Source organism: Sporobolomyces salmoneus (assembly GCF_050403485.1).
Source record: "Sporobolomyces salmoneus JCM6883 DNA, S_salmoneus_JCM6883_v1_ctg38, whole genome shotgun sequence".
Lineage (NCBI taxonomy): Eukaryota > Fungi > Basidiomycota > Microbotryomycetes > Sporidiobolales > Sporidiobolaceae > Sporobolomyces > Sporobolomyces salmoneus.
Window position 1 is genome coordinate 149,296 of NW_027481125.1, and position 18,147 is coordinate 167,442.

At 51.7% G+C, this 18,147-nt stretch overlaps 4 protein-coding genes across 4 annotated transcripts; 3 read left to right on the forward strand and 1 right to left on the reverse strand.

Moving 5' to 3' along the window:
• Positions 1-98: 98 nt before the first annotated feature.
• FOX2 (bifunctional hydroxyacyl-CoA dehydrogenase/enoyl-CoA hydratase FOX2) lies at positions 99-4,562 on the forward strand (the record flags this gene model as incomplete). The annotated part of the gene is made up of 21 exons (XM_076633446.1): positions 99-110; positions 325-451; positions 542-723; positions 816-977; positions 1,081-1,119; positions 1,218-1,286; positions 1,404-1,652; positions 1,728-1,805; positions 1,877-2,081; positions 2,153-2,242; positions 2,314-2,513; positions 2,596-2,684; positions 2,765-2,804; positions 2,873-3,028; positions 3,102-3,215; positions 3,282-3,429; positions 3,499-3,630; positions 3,698-3,955; positions 4,029-4,204; positions 4,276-4,423; positions 4,501-4,562. The coding sequence occupies 21 exons, from the start codon at positions 99-101 to the stop codon at positions 4,560-4,562; spliced, it is 2,736 nt and encodes a 911-aa protein (XP_076486627.1).
• A 284-nt stretch (positions 4,563-4,846) lies between these two features.
• On the forward strand, positions 4,847-7,444 carry JCM6883_003989 (uncharacterized protein; the record flags this gene model as incomplete). Its single annotated transcript, XM_076633447.1, has 1 exon — positions 4,847-7,444. One exon carries the CDS (start codon positions 4,847-4,849, stop codon positions 7,442-7,444), a length of 2,598 nt encoding a protein of 865 aa, XP_076486628.1.
• A 408-nt stretch (positions 7,445-7,852) lies between these two features.
• Positions 7,853-10,525, forward strand: JCM6883_003990 (uncharacterized protein; the record flags this gene model as incomplete). Its single annotated transcript, XM_076633448.1, has 11 exons — positions 7,853-7,948; positions 8,043-8,070; positions 8,154-8,251; positions 8,332-8,983; positions 9,060-9,303; positions 9,399-9,469; positions 9,543-9,635; positions 9,707-9,752; positions 9,812-10,211; positions 10,278-10,341; positions 10,410-10,525. 11 exons carry the CDS (start codon positions 7,853-7,855, stop codon positions 10,523-10,525), a joined length of 1,908 nt encoding a protein of 635 aa, XP_076486629.1.
• Positions 10,526-11,220: 695 nt separating this feature from the next.
• On the reverse strand, positions 11,221-12,559 carry JCM6883_003991 (uncharacterized protein; the record flags this gene model as incomplete). Its single annotated transcript, XM_076633449.1, has 2 exons — positions 11,221-12,461; positions 12,520-12,559. 2 exons carry the CDS (start codon positions 12,557-12,559, stop codon positions 11,221-11,223), a joined length of 1,281 nt encoding a protein of 426 aa, XP_076486630.1.
• Between the last annotated feature and the right edge of the window lie 5,588 nt (positions 12,560-18,147).

Consider the following 18,147-nt stretch of genomic DNA (forward strand, 5'->3'; position numbering starts at 1 on the left):
AGAGAGAACCGGCAATTACCAGAGCCCGAGAAAGGAGAAAGACGACCGGCAAACTTCCTCTCTTTCTCCCTTCCTCACTATCACATCTTTCTCTACACATGACTGAACAAGTGAGTACCTCGTGTACAACACGGACCCGCTTACAGGCAGCTGGGAAGCGTCGAAGATCTCGAACCGGCGAAGTGGGGGAGGAAGTTGAAAGGAAGAACGCTCAAGCTACAGGCCTACTCCAGCGGAGAAACGGACGTTAAATCAGGTAGCTACGGGGCTACGTGATCGGGGTACACAGTCAACGCGATGCCAGACTCTCCTCGTCGTGTTTAGATCAAAACGCTGACAGTCCTCGTTCTTCTACCTCTCCCTCCTGTCTCTCGCTACTCGGCTATACAGTTACGATTCGATGGTAAAGGAGTAATCATCACTGGAGCCGGAGGAGGTCTTGGACGAGCTTGTGAGTCCCTGCCTGTTTTCACATGAAACCGTCTCCCATTACTCCCATCTCCTTCTAGCGACTGACGAAAACCAACCTTTGAGCACGCAGACTCTATCTTCTTCGCCTCCCGTGGTGCCTCCGTACTCGTCAACGATCTCTCTCGAGACAACGCCGATAAGGTCGTTGCTGAGATCAAACAAGCTGGTGGGAAAGCCGTTGCGAACTATGACAGTGCTACTGAAGGGGAAAAGATCGTTCAACAAGCTTTGAAAGAACTCGGGGGAGTTCACGTGAGTCTCCCTTCTCACTTTCCCCCTCTCGACTGATTCTCCTCTTCGCATCGGCGTGCTCACTCATTCGTTCGACCCATGCGACGGAGTAGATCTTGATCAACAATGCCGGTATCTTACGGGACAAGTCGTTCAAATCAATGACGGAGAAGGAATGGGATATCGTTCAAGAAGTTCACGTCAAGGGAGCTTACGCTTGTTCGAAAGCGGTTTGGCCCGTCTTCAGGAAACAGAAATATGGGAGGATCATCAACGTATGTCTCTACTTCCATTCGAGTGTTGTGGAGTTACTCGAAAGAGGAACAAGGACAGAAGGATGAAGCTCATTCTCTCGTTTTTTGTGTTTCGCTATGATAGACCGCCTCCGCTGCCGGAATCTACGGAAACTTCGGTCAGGTCAGTACTCGAACTTCTCTTACTCTCACGACCTCGAGCCGAGTCATCAACCTCGCGAGGAATGAGGCTGATCTACCTCCTTTCGTTTCTGCGTTCAGGCCAACTACTCGGCTGCCAAGATGGGTTTGATCGGTTTCGCTCGTACTCTCGCTCGTGAAGGCGCCAAGGTGAGACCCGAGTTCAGTCCCGAGAGATCAAGGATGGAAGACTCGATTTCCTCGATCTCAGTTTTTCGCAATCGTAAAGACTGACGTCCTCCACTCTTGGCTTTGCTCGTCTCACAGTACAACATCCACGCGAACGCGATCGCCCCCGTCGCCGCTTCGGCCATGACTAAAACCGTCATGCCTCCCGATTTCCTCGAAAAACTCGCTCCCGAAGCGATCGTCCCTTTGGTCGCTTACCTCTCTCACGAGTCGACTCAAGAGAACGGGAAAGTATACGAAGCGGGTGCTGGATGGTATGGAGAGATCAGGTGGGAGAGAAGTAAAGGAGTCGTTTTCAAGACGGATAAGAGTTTCACTCCTGCTGCCGTGAGTTTGGGCGCTACCTATCAGGTCCTTCATTTCTTGAATGTGCTGATGTAACTCTTCGTCTCGTGCCTACAGGTCAAGGCTCGTTGGGAAGAGATCAACAATTTCGAAAACCCTGACCACCCTCAAAACATCACCGACGCCGATTACCTCGTCAGTTTCACTTACTCTGAGTCTGCATACTCGAGAATAGGATCGGCTGACATGATCTACCTTCGTCGCAGGGATACCTCGAGAAAGCGAAATCGATGAAGACGAACGAACAACCCGAACCCGTTCGATACGACGAGAAAACCGTATTGATCACTGGAGCTGGTGCCGGTCTCGGTCGATCTTACGCGATCCTCTACGGAAGACTCGGAGCGAACGTCGTCGTTAACGATATGAGCAAGGAGAACGCCGAGAAAGTTGTCGAGGAAATCAAACAAGGTGCGAAAAGAGCTCCTTCTCTTCCGTCTCGAGTTGACGATTCTCATACATCTGTATCGTCGACTGAATAGCTGGAGGAAAAGCTGTACCTGCGATCGGAAGCACTCTCGAAGGTCAACAACTCGTCAAGACTGCTCTCGACGCTTTCGGTTCTCTCCACAGTCAGTTCCATTTTTTCTCTCCATCACCTCTCTCCCGCCTAGTCACTCATCTCAGCTCGTCATTCCACTAGTCGTCATCTGTAACGCCGGTATTCTCCGCGACAAGTCCTTCGCAGCAATGACCGAACAAGAATGGGACGCCGTTTACTCGACTCACCTCAAGGGCACGTTCGCAGTTTGTCATGCCGCGTGGCCTCACTTCCAGAAACAAAAGTATGGAAGGATCGTCACGACTGCTTCGGCCGTCGGAGTCCATGGAAATTTCGGTCAAGTGAGTCCATCTCTTGGCTGTTACTCCGTTCGAACTGTGCGGAGGAGGAGATACTGACAAGGGTTGTTGGTGTGAGGAATAGGCTAACTACTCGACTGCGAAGAGTGCGATCATTGGGTTGACGAGAACTTTGGCGATCGAGGGAAAGAAGTATGGAATCTTTGCCAACATGTGAGCTTTTTCTTCGTCTTCTCTTCTTGACCTTTCGCAGTTCAAGTTGCTAATGACTCGCTTCGATTGCTACCTTTCAGTCTCGTACCCAACGCTGGAACTGCCATGACCCGAACTATCGTTAGTTTCCCCTCTCCCTTCGTCAGTCGCAATCGACAAGGGATACTGACTCCGACTCGATTCTGCAGTGGCCGGAAGAGATGGTTCAAGCTTTCTCCCCCGACTACGTAGCACCCGTCGTTGGCTACCTCGGTTCGGAAGCTTGTGAGACTACGATGGGACTCTACGAAGTTTCCGCTGGATGGTGCGCCGCTCTTCGCTGGCAACGTTCGGCTGGTCATGCCGTGAGTCATACTCTCTTTCCTCTCTCACCCGGACTCGCAGGAACTGACGACAGTCTTACTCGCTTGACGCTAGTTCCCGGTTAACAAGAAGGTTTCGCCTGAAGACGTCAAGTCTGCTTGGAACAAGATTACCGCTTTCGATGAGAACGCTACGAACCCGAACTCTACCGCTGAATCTCTCGAAGCCGTGAGTCACCCTTTCCAGCTCTCTTCCGCCCTCTGCGCACCTGACAAGAGAATGGTTTCGAAACAGATCATCGCCAACTTTGGAAACGAAGATGAAGGATCGGGTGACTCTGCTTCAGGACAAGATTATACCGACAAGGAGGACTCTGAGCTCGTCGCGAAGGCGAAGAAGGAAGCTTCGTCCGAGGGAGAATACGCTTTCACCGAACGCGATGGTCAGTCGGCAACCCGCTCTTCATTTCTTTTTGCACAAAGCACTGACTGAACGGTGTTTCGACTTGCAGTCGCTCTCTACAACCTCGGGGTTGGAGCTACCGAGAAAGAACTCGATTTGATCTTTGAAGGCGACGACGAATTCAAAGCTCTCCCGACTTTCGGTGTGATTCCTCAATTCGCAGTCTCGAGTGGTCTCTCCCGTGAGTCTCCTCATTACTCTCCACGTACCCTTCACCCGCTGACTGTGTTTGTGTTGGCGTCGCCCAGTCGATTGGCTCCCGAATTTCTCCCCGATGATGCTCCTTCACGGAGAACAATACCTCTCGATCAAGAAACCCATCCCCACCTCTGGTACCCTCGTCTCGTCCTCGAAACTCGCCGAAGTTCTCGACAAAGGAAAAGCGGCGGCAGTCACGACCGTCACTCACACGAAAGATGCTTCGAGTGGAGAAGTCGTGTTCGAGAACCATTCGACCGTGTTTATTCGTGGTGCGGGTGGATTCGGTGGAAAGAAGACTGGAAATGGTTAGCTCATTTGCAACTTTCTCATGCTCCTCACCGAGCTCAGACTGACGATTCTTGACCGCTTCGTGTTCAGATCGTGGAGCTGCCACTGCGGTCAACAAGCCTCCTTCCCGAAAACCTGATGCTGTCGTCGAAGAGAAGACTCTCCCTCAACAAGCAGCGATCTACCGTCTTTCGGGAGATTACAACCCTCTTCACGTCGATCCAAACTTTGCTTCCGTCGGTGGATTCGAACAACCGATTCTTCATGTACGCCGACTCCCTTCCTCTTCTCTCGTGCTGAAACACGTTACTGATGAGTAAGGATCATCGTGCGATAGGGTCTTTGTTCGTTCGGAATCTCTGGAAAACACATCTTTAGGAAATTCGGAGCATTCCAAGATATCAAGGTTCGATTCGCCGGTGTCTTGTACCCTGGGGAAACTATCGTCACGGAAATGTGGAAGGAAGGAGACAAGGTTATCTTCAGTAAGCATCCGTCTCGAATCTCCTCAGTCTTACTCGGCGAAAGGAGAGAGACTGATCCCGAGATCGATGAGTTACAGCTACGAAATGCAAGGAACGTGGAACTACGGTACTCTCTGCCGCCGCTGCTACTCTCGCCTGAGGTAGATCTCGTCTCGTCGTTGTCTATCGTTCTCCGAGCTCTACTTTTCTTTGTAGTTTTCTTTTCATTTGGTTCAATTTTCTTTGTCGAAATCCAAGACTCGATCCGTTCAGTGCCCTCTCACAAGCCTTCGACATCTGTATGCATTCGTGACAGAGAATGAAATCGTGAGAGAGACTTTGAAAAGTTGTGAAAAAGCACTCTGCGAAACTGAACTTCGACTCTTCACTTTTCACTAAACAAAACCCGCTTCTATCGACTTAGCGGGAACACACTCTATATCAATGTCAAGCCTACTCACGGCACCCCTCGACTTCCCCCTCTCTTCCCTCTCCTCCCTCTCGACGACTCAACTTGCACTCGCTCGATTACACCCCGACTCTGAAGAATCCGATGCGTTGAAACTTTGTCAGCTCTTCTTCCACAGACGGGAGAAGGCACGACAACAGCAACAGCAACAGCAACAAGGAGGAGGAGGAATTGATCAAAATGATGAGGATTCCAACTTTGCGCTCGTTGGACTGGATTTCAGGGTGGATAGGAATCTGGAAGAGCTGAATGAGGAACAACTCGCGGCAGTGGTCGTTCTGGCTCATCCAGATGCGTCAGAGTTGCAGGTTTTGAAGGCGGAAAGAGTTTGGAGGAAGAGGAGGGAGAAGATTGCTCAGTCTAGGTCTGCTGAACGGGCACCGGAACGAGTTACAGAGGCTTCAAGAGTACAAGAGAAACCGATTGCGCCGACGACAACCCGAGTTCCCGAACCCCCTCGAAACGACGAACCTGTTCTTCCTTCTCCCTCCCTCCCTCTCCCTCCTCCGCTCGAACGACCCCCTCCTGCTCTTCCAGCTGCAAAGCTTCCTCCCCGTCAACCACAACCTCCGCAGTCCGTCGTTGCTGCACAAGTCCTTCAACCTCGTCCCAGAATCTCCCGTCCTCTTCCTCCCCTTCCTTCTGTCGAAACTCGACTCCCCGACGGTCTCTGTCAAGAGATCTTTGCTCTCAAGCTCAGTAACCTCCCAATCATCGACATTCGAGATCGAGAAGACGTTTCTTCTCTCTTTGAACGACACCTCGTCCCCGACGCGATCATTCTCCATCGACCTCACGACGCTGAAGATGTCAGTCGAACAGCGTACGTCGGATGGTTGTTTGATTTCGAGAAAAGGACAGAGGCGATGCAAGAGGTGATTCGAGTGAGGATGGGGAGATGGAGAGCGATGGCAGAGTTTGTCGATTCGGATAAACCGAAATGGGAATGGGGAGATTTGTCGCACGGGAGGAGACAATATGCGTGGAAGGTCTGGAACGAGAAGGAAATGGAACGAGAGTATAGGGAGAAGGTTGAACGGGAAGAGGCGGAGAGAAGAAGAGAGGAGGAAGAGATGGTCATGGTCGTCGAAGGGTCGAGACGAGAGGAAAGAGGTGGTGGTGCTCTCGCCCCGATCGATACTCGTGGTATCGCTCCTTCGCCTCCCCTCGCAGTCGACAACTCTGCTCCTCGAGGGTCCTCTCACGATGGTGAACCCGAAGCGATCGTCCTCGACTCTCCCGCCCTCCCTCCGATCCCAATCTCTCGAGCACCCTCTCGAGACCGCTCGTCTCGAAATGACCCCGACATCTACTTCCCGACTCCGACTCCACCAAAGCACTCTCTTCCTCCCGTTCCTCGAGTTCCGACTCTCCCCTCTTCTCGACAACCTCTCCCTCCCGTTCGAGACGTCCGAGATGCTCCAGACGCTCGACCTCCTTCCCCTCGATCTCTCCCTCGAAACGATCGTCTACCTCCTCCTCCATCTCCGACTGAACGACGAGATCTTCCCCCTCACATCGCGGCTCGAAACTCGCTTCCGAGTCGTCCTTCCCTCGCTTCCTCTTCCTCTTCTTCTTCTTTCCCATCAACGTCGAACGAATTCCGTCTCCGACCTACTTCTCTAGCATCTGCTCGACCTCTTCAACCTCAAAGGATAGAATCGATCATGGATCATCCCTCAAAGAGGGAACCTCCTCCCAAACGCGAGAGACCCGACTTGTCCGCTCGAGTTCCCTCTTCCTCTTCTTCGACATCAACTATGGCGCAAGATCAACCTCGACATCTTCCCCCTTCTTCTACCGCTTCTGCTTCTGCTGCAGCACTCGCTCCTCCTCCGTCTCTCCTCGCACGAACAACAGAAATCGAAATCCACGGTAGCGCTCCGACTCCGTCCGCCGCTTCTCAAGCGAAGAAACCCTCCCTGATGGATCGACTCAACGGGAACGGGAACAACGGCTCCGCTGCTTCACCTTCGAAATCGCCCGCTTCTTCCGATAGAGGTTCTCCTCCCGTTCCGGTTGGGCCGAGGGGTCAGTCCCCTGCTGGTGGGGTCAATGGTCAGAAGAGTCAACTATTGAGGGATTCACCGGGAGCGGGACGAGCGGGAGGAGGAGGAGGAAACTCGAATCAGCAGAATGGAGCGAGAGGGAAAGGTTCGCAGCTTTCTCTCTCTGGAGCGAATGCGGTTCCTCAAGGCGGATCGAATCACTCGAATACGACAACAAGACAACAGCAACAGGGATTGAATCAGCAGAAGCAACAGCATCAACAGCAGCATCAACAACCGAAAGGGAAGAAACGAGCTGCGAACGAACTCGATTCTCAACAAGAATCGTTCTCGAAAGGTGGACGTTCGAACGGAGGCCGAGGAGGAGGAGGAGCGAACAACAACAACAGCAACGCGTCGATACTGGATCGGATAGAGGGAAACGAAGCGAGAAACGCGAATGGAGGAGGAGGAAATCGAGGACCGGCGAAGAAAGCGAAGAATAACTCGAGCGGAGGAGGTAACACCAATTCGAGGGATACGGATCAGGGAGGTGGGAGTAGTCTACTCAGTCGACTCGGGTGAGACTGAGTCGTGCGAAGAAGAAGAAGTGAGTTTGGGAGGCGAATTGAGAGGTGAAACGAATTTCTCTTTTTCTTTATCTTGGGTTCTCTCTGCTTTCTCTATTGAATGCAATCGACCTTTTGCGACTGTAGCTGTTCTCGTTCGCAAGCGAAGTGATTCGAGAGGATCTAGAGTCGGCAAGGTTCTGATTGGACGGACGAAGGTTCAGAATTCTCCACCCCCCAAAATCTTGCCGATTTTCCTTTCCCTTCTTCCTCCACCTTCCTCTCTTCCTTCAACCTCGCCACAGAACAATCCTTTCGTAGCTCACTACTCTCCTACACCACTACCGACCTCCTGAACTCTCCTCGAACCTTTCCGAATCCCCACCTCCACCAAACGAAACTTCTTCTTCCTCCTTCCTCAACCATGTCTAGCGTTCTCGTCATCGGTGGTGGACTGTCTGGACTCTCTGCTGCTCACTCAGTCTATGAACGAGGAGGTAACGTCACCGTACTCGAAAAGGTGAGTCCCTTTCCTCCTCTTCTCGTTCCCCACCTCCTCGGCAAAGAATCTTCCAGCTAACTCCAGTCCCCCCTCGCTGTCTGCCCATGTTTAGAATGGATTCTTCGGTGGTAACTCTACGAGTGAGCCTTCTTCCGAGCGTTCTGACTAGTTGCCGGACAATCAGCTGACTTCGGGGACTCCTTTTGCACGTGAATTTGAACAGAGGCGACTTCGGGAATCAACGGTGCTGGAACTTCTGCTCAAGCTGCCCTCGGGATCAAGGACTCTGCCGCTGCGTTCTTTGCCGACACGAAGAAGTCGGTGAGTCGCGAGCATTGAGCATTCTTCACCTTCCGACTCGACTGATTTTCGTTTCTCTTCTCCTCTCTCTTGTCTCGCAGGCTCGTGAACTCGCTCGCGATGACTTGATCGAAGTTCTCACTGGTCACTCGGCTTCTGCGGTCGACTGGCTCATCAAACGTTTCGATCTCGATCTCTCGAAAGTCTCTCGACTCGGAGGACATTCTTTCGAACGTACTCATCGTGGAGGAGCTCAATTCCCGGGAATGACGATCACCGTCGGACTCATGGACAAGCTCGAAGAGATCGCCGAACGTGAACCCGACCGAGTCAAGATCTTGAAACAAGCAGAGATGAAGAAATTGATCAAAGAAGGAGACAAAGTCGTCGGAGTCGAATACGATTATCAAGGGAAACAACACAAGGCTTACGGTCCCGTCATTCTCAGCACTGGAGGTTACGCCGCCGATTTCGCAAAGGATGGAGTTCTTGCGAAATACCGTCCCGACACTCTCGATTTGCCGACGACGAACGGAGATCACTGCACCGGAACTGGTCTCAAAGCTGCTCTCTCCGTCGGAGCGAACGGTATCGACCTCGAGAAGGTACAAATCCACCCGACTGGACTGGTAGACCCTAACGAACCCGACGCAAAGGTTAAATTCCTCGCCGCTGAAGCACTTCGAGGTTGCGGAGGTCTCCTCCTCGACGGTGAAGGAAACCGTTTCGCCGACGAACTCGGTCATCGTGACTGTGAGTATCAGCATCTCTCTTTGCTTCGATCGTCGTCCGAGCGAGTCCATTGACGACGTTCGCAAAACGGAATCAGATGTCACGCAACGAATTTGGGACAATGGGAAATACCCCGTTCGCCTCATCCTCAACGGTCAAGCTTCGGAAGCAATCAAATGGCACTGCAAGCACTACACGGGACGAGGATTGATGAAGAAGTTCGATACGGTCGAACAAGTCGCGAAGGAGATGAATTTGCCCGTGGAGAAAGTTCAGGGTACTCTCAACGAGTACATGGAGATTGCGAAAGGAAACAAGAAGGATCCGTGGGGAAAGAAGTTGTACGTCTGACCACTCGTTCTTTCTCGTTGGCGTTTGGCGTCGAGACTCGGTTCTAACCTTTCCTTTCGTTTCCTTCCTTTCTTCTTGTTGCTAGCTTCGACAACTACGATTGGAGCCCGAAGGCCGGACCTTTCCACGTCGCTCTCATGACTCCTGTTCTTCACTGTGAGCTCAACTCCCCCTGTTGAGGACTTTCGATTCGAGCTTGGACTCATCGTTCTTTCGTTCTTTCTATCAGACACGATGGGAGGACTCGAAGGCAACACGAAGGCCGAAGTCGTCGACACGAATGGCAAACCCATCAGTGGTCTCTTTGCTTCCGGTGAAGTTGGTGAGTGACGATTTCGGATACTTTGCGGTTGGATCCGTCGAGCTTAGTTTCTGATCCTGCGTCTTTCACAGTCGGTGGTGTTCACGGTGCTAACCGTCTTGGAGGATCTTCTCTCTTGTAAGCTACTCTTTCACTGTTTTCCCCATTGTTCGCTCGCTGAGTTTCGTGGATAATAGGGGTTGCGTCGTTTTCGGTCGTGTCGCTGGAGACTCTGCTTCCGCCTACCTCTTCCGTGAAATGTCGAAGAACGGTGGAGGAGGAGGATCCGGAGCCGTTTCTCGTCTCAACCAAGTCAACGGACACCTTTCCCTACCTTCGACGACGATCTCGGTCGATCCCAATTCTCAACAAGTCTTCCTCACGATCAACTACGGTCAAGGTCAAGGTCAATCCCAAGCTGGCTCGTCGTCGTCGTCGGCTTCGTCTTCAGATGGAGTAAAGGCGAACGGACCTTCGACTCCTGAACAACCTGCGAACGAGAAAGAAGCGGCTACTCCTCCGAAGGAACAGAAGGATACTGGAAAGGAGTACACTCTCGAGGATGTCGCGAAGCACAACAAGAAGGATGATTGCTGGGTGAGTCTTTGCGAGCTTAACAGTCAATTTTTCGTTTTTGTTAATCATCTCGACTTCTCCCAACAGATTGTGATCCATGGACAGGTCCTAGACGTGACCAAATTTGCCGACTCACACCCTGGTGGACCAAGTTCGCCTCTCCTCTCTCCTCTTTTCCTCACCGCTGTCGCTAACTCCGACTTTTTCAACTTTTCACAGAAGCGATCCACCTCTACGCCGGTCGCGAAGCTACGGAGGAGTTCGGACTCGTTCACGAAGACTCGATCTGGAAGAAATGGGGACCCAAGCTCTCGATCGGAACTTTGAAGGCCTAAATTACGAGGAAACAGGAGGAAATCTTTCAGACTCTTCTATTCTCGTTCAATCTTGCGCTCTAGTCTCTTTCTGTCTTCTCTCTTTTCTCGTATGGTCTCTTTTGGGAAGTATGGTCTTCGTTCGAATGTCAAATCAGCAGTACCCTTTCACACTCTTCTCTCGTTGTCGTCGTCGTGTGAGAGCAGAATACGAGGAGCGAGAAGCTGAGCTACGCGTGCTAGCAGTCACGGCGAAGTTAAAAGGGGGTGTAAGGCCAAGTCTCGAGTGACGAGGGACAAGAGAAGAAGCTTAGTTCTCCCAGTTCGAGTGCTGCGAGAACCAAGGCGAGAAGTGAATCAGAGGGAATCGGTTATCCCTTCAGAGCTTTAAAAGCTTTCATGTATCCCGACTGAGCGCATCACCCAGTGACTTCAAGGTGAGGGAGCAGCGGAGGATGCGACAATCACCGCGTCACCCAAGAATGGGTATGAGCTCAAATGGGTGACGAGGTATCCAGCGCTGAAATTGCGCAAGATTCAGTGCAAGTCTCAACATCATGATCGTGACCAGTCGCTTCTCTTTCTAGCTCCTCCGCGTGTCGAACGGAAGCGCCAAATTAGACATCAGATTTCAGAGCAAAACAGATATTTTTCATTTCTCTTTCCAGCTCTCTTGACCCACACCGAAATTCTCTCTTCTCTTCCCTTCGTCTCGATCATTCTTGCGGGATAATCTGACATTCGGAAAGATTCAATTCGTCGAGGTTCGGTCCAAAATAATCGATTTCCGGTTCGCTCTCCATTTCGTCTTTCGTGAGCGGGGCCCATGAATCGAACAGTTTCGGGTGAGCAGCGAGTACGGAATCGTCAACATCTGGTTCCCATATTTCTCCTTGGCGCCTGTTGAAGGACGTTGTTGTCAGCCCTTCTCGGCGAGAGACGATATCGAGAAGCAGAACAACTTGCTTGGTGATTGAGTAACGAATTAGCTTAACGTCGCATGCAATCGTATCCGGGCTTCCGAAGTACCCAATGAGCTTCAAATCACGGAGTACTGGGAAGAGTCGGGAATGAAGGATGAGGTAAAGCTCATAAGTCATCGAGACGAAAGAAGTAAGACTTCGGAGAGCTTCGAATGGATGACAAGGGATGTTGCGAGTCTTGAGGATTGATCGGAGAACATCACGAGAAGAGTAGGTCTCGGGGAATAAGTAACATGAGACTTGGTAATTCGAAGGAGCGTATCTCGGAGCGAGTTCGATCAGTTGGTCGTACTCTTCGTCCGATATGTAGTAGTTGTCCTCCTCCTCCTGCATCTCCTCTTTGCGTTCGTGAATCGATTGACAGAGTGGGTCGCAATGACGGAGTTCAGCGATCAAACCATACACTGCGAGATAATCCAAATCCATCCATTCCCACACCATACGACTGCACGCTTCGAAGAGGAAACTAGGGAACCAACAGCCATTGTCTTCTTCGACGGAAAACTCTTGAAGGATGTTTCTATTCGTTCCGAGCGGGCCGCAGAGAGCGACGATGAAATCGTCGGGGAGGGGAAAGCGGTAGGACACGGTGATGGACGTGACGTTTCGGAAGAAGGACATCGAGACAGCGAAGTCGTTGAGAGGCGGGAGGAGCTGGTCGACCGAATAACGCTCGCAATTGAAATCTGACAACTCTTCGTCTTCCATCTGTTCGATTTGGGTTTTGTAGACTTCGAATATGATCGCTTCCGGTACAATGACGTCCTTGAGGTGTCGGGTTCCCGCACAGATTGACCAAGGGTTGATGAGCGACGAATAGGTTCGAATCCATTTCTTCACCATCCTCGGGTTTCCTAAAGCTGGTTCGAGGTATAGACGTTCGTGACAGATCGTGTAGAACGTCTTGTTGACCCTTGAGAGCACGGCAAGATCCTTCTGAGCGTCGAAGATGCTGGGATCCGATTCAATGAAATCTAGCAAGGCAAAGGCGTGTGAGAGAGCACCTTAGCGCGCGCAGAGAGTAAAGCGTACCTGATATCGCTCTGAGCAACTCCACCGGCAGTTTATCCATCTCGAGCCGAATCGAGTGAACGGCAGAGGTTCAACCTTCCGAGCAGAGGTTTCTCTACCTCAAACACTTCCACCGATCTGCGTTAGGCTACAGTAACATACTCTATCACTTTATCATGCTTAGGTTCTTGCTCTGCACGCCCGGGAAACCCAGATTCGGACGCTGAAGGGTTTCATCTATCAATCGGTCAGTCAACATATTCCCCTCTATCCAGCACCGTGCCGAGGTACACGAGGAGCTGATACACCGATGAACTCTGTTGCTCTTCAGCTCCAGCTTCGTTCGCTTGCAACTACGGTGACGTAACTTGCGCTTCTTCCGTCGCATCGAGGGAGCAAAGCGCTGGACGGTACGTTCTTGCGGCCTAGCTCTGGGCCTGACCACTTGCCTAGATAACTGATCACTTCCCCCTCTTCTACAGTATAGTCCCCTCCGAACGATGTCTGTTTCGCCTCTGTCGACCTCGAATTCTTCGCTTTGCAAGTTCGCTCCCTGCGCCTCTTCCGCCCCGATATCACACCTTCGACCGGGTTGAGCGCTCCTGGGTAACCTGACCGTAAAGAACCGGAAGGATGAGCCAGTCTCTTCCCGATCTCGGCTCGGATCTTCCTCAACTCCGGATAAAGTCAGCTATCTCCCTGGCTTCGACCGGTCGCACCGACAATGCTTCATGCTCAATCGGCGCTCACTAGAACGAGTGAGGTCAGCTCATGATGGTTCCGACTTCGAAGAACTGCTTTGGGACGAATCATCAACGCATCAACGATTTCTCCATGCTCCCTTTGAAAGCCGCCAAGAATGGATCTGCGTCAAGAGCTTGTCGGAAGGGTCGTCGAGAGGGGATGAAGCTATGCCGTTGATCAAACGAGCGAGCGAAGGTTCGTCATCAGGTCGATATGTGAGTAAAGACTTGTGTCGTCTTTGTCGAGAATCTCATCACTTACTCGATTCTTTGGTTATTAGACTCCTCTACCTATCGAGAATAACCCGAGCTCTTCCTTTCGACGACAGTCTCGCTCTCCTCCACCTTCATCTTCCTCTCGACACCGCGACAGATCACCTCGACGAAAACGAGACGACCGACGAAGCTCGAGACGCGACGACGACGACAGCAAGAGAAGAAGTTCCCGGTACGACGATGATCGCAAGAGTTCAAAGTACGATGGTTACAGGAAGGCGTCTTGGTATGATGACGATGACGAAGCGGGAGTAGCAGGAGAGACGATCGGGATTCTTGACGGGACAGCGACCGAGATCGGAGGTATTGGGATGACAGAAGTAGGGACAGACGATGAAAATGAGACTCTCGTTGGTGATCGGACTTGCCGTGGAGACGGCGTCTGCGCGAGAGATCCTGGTTCGCTCAGCTCATTCCCTCACCATCCTTTCCTTCCTCCCTTTCAGATCTTCTCGACAACATGCCCGTCATCGGGCGTCCTAGGCAAGAAAGATGCCTCGATTGCCCTGGTCAGCCTTATCACACGGTACGAGGTCTTTCTTTTAACAATTGGGTTCAGCACGACTCATTCGACCTTATGATCGATACAGAATTTGCTCAGGCATAGGGATGTAAAGCACAGAGGCCTTCCACGACCGAAAACAACTTGCATTTCCTGTCTAAAAGAGATGGATGACTCTGTGAGCGAGCTTTTCGTCTTGTTTCTCCCTGCCGTCGTGTTGCTCGGTCCGGAGGGCACGCCAACACTGGGGCAGGGTCTCGGAACAATTCCTTCGCGGGGTATACAGTCTCTGGGACGATGCTGATTCTTCTGAACTGTTTCTGCGCAGAATCGATCGTATCACGTCAAGCTTCACCATCAACCCAAAAATCGTCACTCAAAATGGTGCGAGTATTGCCACTTTTTCTTTTGGCAAGATTCCAAACATTCGTCCGTTAAGAGGGCACGGTGAGTCGTCCGTGTCAACGATCAGATCGGGCTTATGAACCGTACTGATACTTTGGGCACACAGGTCAAACCATCTGGCAATGTGCCCAGCCAGACACGGTTGGTATAAAAGCAAGGTTCTAGGGATTTACATTCGTCTCGTGAGTTTTACTTATTTTCCGTCAGTGCTCGATAACCTACTCACGAGAGAGGTCTTGCTGGATCTAGGATCTCGATCCAGCTCGATACTTTCATTGGTATCAGGAAGCTGAGAAGTTATGTCCGAAGTGGGCTGATAAGCTCTCGCGTGACTCGGAGGACCCAAATAAACGATTGGAACGCCTCAAGGTCGAGATAGCTGAGCAGAAGGACGGCTCTCAAAACCAGAAGCTTGACGCTGGATCCGACAGGGACGCCGACGGCAGTCCTGAAGCCAGCTCTCACAAGTCACAAGATCAATCGCACGTTGGCGTTTCGGACTACGACGAGCTCGCCGCTCCGGATCACACGGACTTCCTACGGCTCGAGTCTCTCCCTCCGGTCGTTCCAACAAGCGCGGGAGGACACTCTTCGTTGAATTGGGATACACATGAACCTCTTTGGCAAGCCCCTTGCCACCCTCAGATCCCTCATTATCTTACTACGCCCATCCACCATCCACAAACCCGGGGAGCTTGGCTTACGCTACACCTCATCATCAGAACTATCCCTTCGGCCTTCCAGCTAGCAACCAGTTCACCCTTCCAAGTCAGTTTGGGAACTCTTTCGTCAATCAATCTCCAACCTACACAGGAGGACCTTCTCCCCCAGACTGGAACACACCGTACCCTCTTTCAAAAAACTCCCACACCCCTCAACGCGCCCGCCACCCGCACCGCGCTTCAGGAAGAACTTCGACGCATCAGGGAATCTTTGCTTGCAACCAACAACAGGTTCCCAGTTCAGATCCCTTCTACTTCACCCCCGATATTCACTACGACGAGTATGGGAACCCGATCCAACCTCCCAATCCGCCTCACTACTCCCTTGCTAGACACCTCCTCTCTCGCCGTCAGGCTCAAATCTACTTCGATTGCTCTTTCTTTCTTTACCCGCTTTCTCCCTGTCTCCACCTTGATGCCTACTTCTCGTCGTTATCTAAAGATGTCAACGCTGGTCGTAAGCTGTTTGTGCCATCGAACTCGTGCTTCGCAAGCAGAGGATGGGTGAAAATTAGATTGAACTGCTCTAAAGGGGAGATTCTTCCGCCTCAACCCCGTCGCGACGACTTCCTAGCAGCTATCCTGAGCAGGTAAGATCCTAGCGGGAAACGGCTTGAGGGAAAGAATGGCGACTGAAGAGCGAAGAGAGTCTACGAAGAACCTTTTCCTCTCCTCTCACATCACCAACACTCTAGAATCCGTTAATCTACAGCTCACAGACTTCAAGAGTAGCTCAATCAATCACCCAGAACGTCAAATAGCATCCTCAACCCTCGCTTTACCTAGAAATCGACTTCATCAATGTTGGAACTTTCGACCTCGATATCATCACCAGCAACGACTTTGAGCACAAATCGAAGACCGGGAACTCTTACAAACCCCACAAGGTGCCTTGTAACGCGTTTCGAGAGTGTTCTCGACGCAGAAGTCGATTCTTGATCAAACGACGACCGATTCATCCTTCGAACCTCGCACAATCGACGACCGGATGCCCACGAGAACACCGAATTAGGAACTGGCAGGTGCGAGCAATGTCAGATATCGGGGGACTCGCAGATTCTCGCAACTTGACCGTCTGATTCAAACCCTACTCTGGATAAGCGCTCACGGCTTGACAGGATGAGGATCATCCACAGACGTAGCTAACGATGGAGTATGTCTCTTGCGAGATGGAGAATTGAAGGCGAGCACCGTTATCGTTTTCGCCCGAACGGGATTACTACTGCTGAAACCCGCTTGAAGGCCACGATGCTCACTCGCGCCCCTTGCTCTCCGACCACAGACAACGCTTCCGAGAGTTTCACAGGGTTCAGAGCGATTCGTCAGGCCGTTCTCGACTTCGACTAGGGTCGTGCCTCCCCCAAAGGAAAGATACGCTCTCGGACGACTCCCTCATTCGATCAAAATTCTCCGTAACAATCTCCCTGCTTCGAATCGTCGAGTTTAGTCGCTCCGTGATGTCAGTATATAGCGAGTCCAGTTCTCTACCGTTCCAAGAAGCTCGCTCAGCTCTGACCGCAGCCGGCTACTCTTTCTTTCTGCAAGGCCAGAATTACTGTTCGTCCGAGACAGCTCAGAACGGGCGTTGTATCTCGAATGCCTATATATTGGCCGGTGAGTCTACTCTAGTTATACTTGACCGCGAGAAGAGCCTGACAATATGTCGATTTTCCTGATTCTCGAGCCAGACTCACATCTTTCGCCTGTATTTTCGCTCGCTACCTCTCCAAGTTGCCCTGCGAGTCTCTACCGATTGATTGTCGTGATATAAACTCACGATGGACGCCCAGCTGACGCTGTTCATGTTGAAATAACGTAGTTTCGAGTTTCGGACCCTTCTTTCCGCCTTGCACTCCTCGCCTACAGCGTCAAGCTTCTACCGGCGAAGCTTGTGAATCCTCGTATGATGGAGCAGCGGAGCTGGCGCATCTGAACATCATGGATGTGAGTGAAGAAAGCGGTTATCGTCTCGTCTATCTGAATTCATTCGCTGACATCGTTGTTTATCTGCTCAGCCTTCTTGGTCGCATGTATCTCAGTACTCTCACGCTCAAGATTGGGCACTCGGCTTGTCAATGCGCGCGTAAGGGAGACGGGAGTCGAACAGGAGAAGCAAACACAGAAAGAGCGATTGAAGTACCGTAAACTTGCGCCTTGTGAGCCCTCCTTTCTCCCGATCAGCGCCGGGATGCCTTGTTCCGCAGTATAGAGAGCTGATCTAAGTGATAGAGGTAATCAGGATCTTGCAGAGCGGCAGCAGGGTTGAAAGCAACGACTCAAAACCCGAATCGATTTCAGGTGGATTTTTTTCCCTCGTTTCGTATGCTTTGGCCTGTTTCTTCTCAGATTCGTGAAGCAGAGGACGGCCTCTAGCGCATGACACTGCTGAATCGATCCAGAGACGAAGGGATGAAATCGGTGCTACCTCGCACCGCCGCCTTTTCGCTTCAAACTGGATCTTTTACCTCTTCTCGTGTCGTTCTTCTTCCGGTTTCTTGAGACTATCGACGTATGGGCAGTCCTGCAGTACAAGGCGGTGATCGGGTGAGCGTAAGAGGCGAGGATGAGGTTGGTGCTACCGTCGCACGGAGAACCTTCGAAAGGTTTGAGGAAACGCTGGGATCTCTTTTTTCTTTCTCCTCCTTTCATCGCCTCTCTCCGAATGACTTCGCTGGACTCTCTCTCTTTCCTCTCTCTCCTCTCTTCTCATCACTTCGCTCTCCCACTTCCTTTCACTTCACTTCACTCTTTGCCCCCATCTTCTGTGAGTCACTCCCTCCCTCTCTCTGCTTTCCGTCGTTTGAGCTGACCAAGACTTTACCTCGAAAGTAGACGATGCTCTTCTCGAAATCTCTCCTCTCGTTCTCCTTGCTGCTCCCCGCCGCTCTCGCTCTCACCGTCCCTGGAGGTTCTTCCCTTCCTCCTTCGAACGAAGCTCTCCCTCTCGAACAACGTTCTACGACTCCTCCTGCTTCGATTTCTCCTGATCCCTCGTCCTCGT